Source organism: Bombus pascuorum, chromosome 6, assembly GCF_905332965.1.
Source record: "Bombus pascuorum chromosome 6, iyBomPasc1.1, whole genome shotgun sequence".
Classification (NCBI taxonomy): Eukaryota; Metazoa; Arthropoda; class Insecta; order Hymenoptera; family Apidae; genus Bombus; species Bombus pascuorum.
In genome coordinates, this window is record NC_083493.1 from 4,932,717 (window position 1) to 4,936,913 (window position 4,197).

Sequence of the window (4,197 nt, forward strand, 5' to 3'; positions counted from 1 at the left end):
GATCGTTGTAAGGGGCAGCCGGCACTCTGCCTAATTTGTTTTAAAAAATTGCATGAAGAAAAAAAATAATTATGTTGTTTATAATATTGAATTGTTATGTTTTTACTATTGTATGTCTGCTTATAATGTTGAGACAAAGTAATATAAACCTTTTGTACTACTTATTTTGTGAAATACATGTGTGACCCATCGGCGCCCCTCGGGACAGACACGTGTGACCCGCCGATGGCGCACGCCGGCGTCAACCTGTTAATGTTGAAGTTTATTACTTCAAAATAAATTTTACACCTTTTCTTTTGTATACCCTTGACCTGGATACCGCTGTTACGAAGGAAATAGAATTTAGTGAAGCAAAAGGCTAAAAGCAAGCAGAAATCCATATTATTGTGCTCGTGAATATAAATGTTATTTTGGGTTACAATGTCTAGAAACAAAAAGGCTACAAGTAGATTGTTATTGCTGTTTCTTGTAGCCTTCAGCTAGAGTTACACACTAAGGTTAACTTTTTTGGTAATGCCTTTGTTATAAATCTATGAACGTGCTCTCTATCATATTCTATTATATTGTAACAGTGAAAGAGTGAGGATATGAATCAACATATACTATACCTGTACTTATACCTATACTTATTTCAATATATGTTTCTATTACAAATTCATCCACTCATTCCTCTATCAGTCGATCTCAAGATTTAATATAACGTAATATAATATAACGTAATACAATATAACAATATAACGTTTCTAAAGGCATCCTGGTGAACTTCGTAACTTTCCATGAAATACATACATACGTAAGCATCTTTCCTGATTCTCGACAACTTTACTGTTTCAAAGAACGAAAGGTGAAACATGCGCTCGATCCAAATTGAATCACGCTGTTTCTTAATCTCCTATGATATTTAAGTTTCGCCATTCTTTTTTTTTTTTTTTTATTATGAAATTGCTAAAAAATCCGATTGGAAAAAAATATGATTATCCCCATTTAAGTAATATTTAAATAATTTAAAATTCGTAATAATTATTCAATTCGTTTAGCTAAGATCTTGATCATAATAATCTGCAAACACATATTTCTTTGTAAGCCACGCGTGAGAAACAGGTTCCTTCATTCGTTTATCGTTTCGTGTTTGCCACTCAATTTCTATCCGGTTCGCCAAAAATTATCATACTCGTCACAACTTTACGACATAGCTTTGTATCGAAAGTGATGCCACCAAAACACATAAGAAACACCGACATCGTTAACTATTTATCGTTTCTACAGGTATCATCGATTACAGAATCGATGACACAGACGTGAAACTCATTCGTCCTCCCCTCCCATCTATTCTGGGGTCCCCTAATTGTCTAACGAGGATCGATAGGTGAAAAAGGTGGGAGTTCGACGAAGGACAAGGCGGCACTCGAAGAATTACCGTACATACGATCAGTTCTCCTATCGCCGCGGTCACGGCGAACACTACTATCGCGAGATGCTCGTGCCCACGTTAAAATCGTCGTTCATCCTATTCGCCGTACTCTCGGTCGAAGCTCTTTCAATTATGAGGAAAGAACCACGAGGTCCCATCCAAGAAGCGCTGCAAAATGGTCTCGCGGCACAGTACAATCGAGAAAATTGCGTCTGGAGACGAGGAAACGATAGAGATTCTTGTCCCGACCCCGATGTTCGTGTTTTCCTTTATACGTTCCATCGTCCAAGACGAGAACTCGACTCTAGAGAATCTGACTGGCTGCGACAGGATTATGATCCGACCAAAGAGAACGTTCTTTTGATACACGGATACGCAGGTGCATGAATATTTTATGTTTGCTTAAATTCATTTCATTTGACGTGTTAAACTATGAAACGAAACAAGTTGTAGTGACATTCGTTGGAGTGACTGAATTGAAATCTATCTGTTGTTTGGTGCAACTTACGTGTATCTAAATATTAGTAATTAGATATCAAAATGAGATTATCATGGAAACTCGAAGAAGCTTCTTTTACAGCTTGAAAAGGATAAAAGAATATTTCTGATTGGATCACTTCATATATTTTGGTATTAGAATAAAGTTATCCTGGAAGTTTTTGATAGCTTTTCTTAAATTTTACATAGAAGAATATTTTCTCGTCCTGATTAGAATCTGCTTCTTATTATAATTTGATACAAGAATAAAGTAATACATAGGTGCTACTGAAATCTTCTCTTAACTCCTACAATAGAAAAATATCTTACTTAAATTCTACTCGTTTTCTTATCTGTAACCTGATATCAGTTATCTAGAAAAACTATTCAAAATTTATGAGAAAAAATAAAATTCTTAAAATTCTTTGTTTATCTTTTCAGGCGGTGACGACACCCTTCCCATATCCGTCCTTCGTGACGCCTACCTTCGAAACGGAAGCTACAACGTATTCCTGGTTGACTGGGGTGCTTTGTGTGCGCCACCCTGTTACCCAGCGGCTGTATCGAACCTTCGTCCAGTAGCACGTTGCCTCGCCGGCACTTTGACCACCTTACGAAACCTAGGTTTACCTATCTCGAGAACGACCTGCGTGGGACACTCGTTAGGCGCACACATCTGTGGGATCATGGCGAACTTTCTGTTGTTCAGGATGCACCGAATAATCGGTTTGGACCCAGCGAGACCTCTTCTGCGTCCTGGATATGTAAATCGTCTGGATAGTGGGGACGCAGATTTTGTCCAAGTGATTCATACGAATGCGGGATATTATGGAGAGGGTGGTCGCATGGGACACGTGGATTTCTGCGTGAACGGTGGCAAAGTGCAGCCGTACTGCGAGAACAAGCCGAATTATCAACTATGCAGCCACGTCTGGGTCGTCTGTTATATGGCGCAGAGTATCGACAACGTCGGCCAGGAGTCGATGGCTGAGCCATGCTCAAGACGATGCCCTTCCGGACCAAGAATCGCTCTCAGAGCCGGTGAGTATGTGGCCATGGGCCAGCATACACCGGTCGGCACTAGGGGCTCTTTTTGCTTCACAAACAAATATCCACCCTATTGTCCTAAATATAGTAACGGACGTGGCGACGAGAGATGCTGTATACCCGAGGACAAACCTGTCACGTTTTAGTGATAAAAAATGGTTGGAAGGCATAGGAAGGATAGAACATACAAGACTAAATAAGTAAAACGCGAAATAAGTAACGTAAAATGAAACGGAATTTTATATTAAGCAAAGAATTAATGATAGTATTGATGATCGTTAAAGAAGTAGAATTATTGTCTAATATTTTCTTATTCGTACAGAAGTTGATAAGCATACCAGTATTTTTTAGATAGTACGAAGCTGTTAACCTGTTAGACGATATAATTTATCATTCGAATCCTCAATCTCGTAGACACAGTAATTTCTTTACTTAGAGATCTATTATCTTTTTGCATGTCATTTTACCTCCTCTAAAAATAGATTATATCAAAACTAATTATTATATTATTATATTATTATAACCGATCTACTTAGAATTGATCCGTCTTTATCAACTTTGAATTCCACGATCATAGAAAATTCTCGTTAAGAAATAATCCGATCAGTAGGTTAAAAAATAGCTTCGCATAAAATTTTTTAATCTGTTTTTATTCAACAAACTAAACGAAAAGATAGGGAATTGCATTATAAACAACGAGTTCGGTTACAAAAAACACACGGCATTCCACACGGCAAACCTTGTATGTAGTATTCTTAAAGAAATGGAAAGTGGTAGAACCACATATACAAGTATGTTGTGTAAAAACATGTCGGTTGCCTTAAATTAATTCATATCGCAGGACAAGTGTAAATGGTGTCTAAATCGTACAGATACCACGTTATTTAATCGAGGAAGCATACAGGTGTTTGAGGACAAGTAGATCTTCGTACGGTATCGCGACGCGTGTAGTCCGATTCCGGAATGTGATTGCGTATTCAAACGCGGTACGTACCGTCCGGAAAAATCTTGCGTCCGTGATCTACCGACCTATCAATCCCGTTAACCGCTCCACTGAACCTCTATAAATGTATTCATGACAATGTCCAGCGAACGGACAACCGTCTTTTTTTCGATCTGTCCTCGCGAAGCGCCGGTGTGCAATCGCTTGTCCCGATGATTTGCATGTTCGAGCAACGAACAATCATTTCACAGCGAAAAGTTACGTTCCATTTTATTTAATACTTAAAGTACAATAGTGGAAAGGATGTGGTAGTTTCTTA

The 4,197-nt window shown here is 38.4% G+C and overlaps 1 protein-coding gene across 2 annotated transcripts; it reads left to right on the top strand.

Moving 5' to 3' along the window:
- Window positions 1-1,362: 1,362 nt before the first annotated feature.
- LOC132908140 (phospholipase A1) lies at window positions 1,363-3,428 on the top strand. Of its 2 annotated transcripts, XM_060961834.1 has the most exons (3): window positions 1,363-1,790; window positions 2,330-2,929; window positions 3,024-3,428. In XM_060961834.1, exons 1-3 carry the CDS (start codon window positions 1,475-1,477, stop codon window positions 3,137-3,139), a joined length of 1,032 nt encoding a protein of 343 aa, XP_060817817.1. In that variant the 5' UTR covers window positions 1,363-1,474; the 3' UTR covers window positions 3,140-3,428. The 2 variants fall into 2 exon arrangements, with proteins under 2 accessions (XP_060817817.1, XP_060817814.1); XM_060961831.1 differs by having other exon boundaries at window positions 1,367-1,790; window positions 2,330-3,428.
- Window positions 3,429-4,197: the final 769 nt, after the last annotated feature.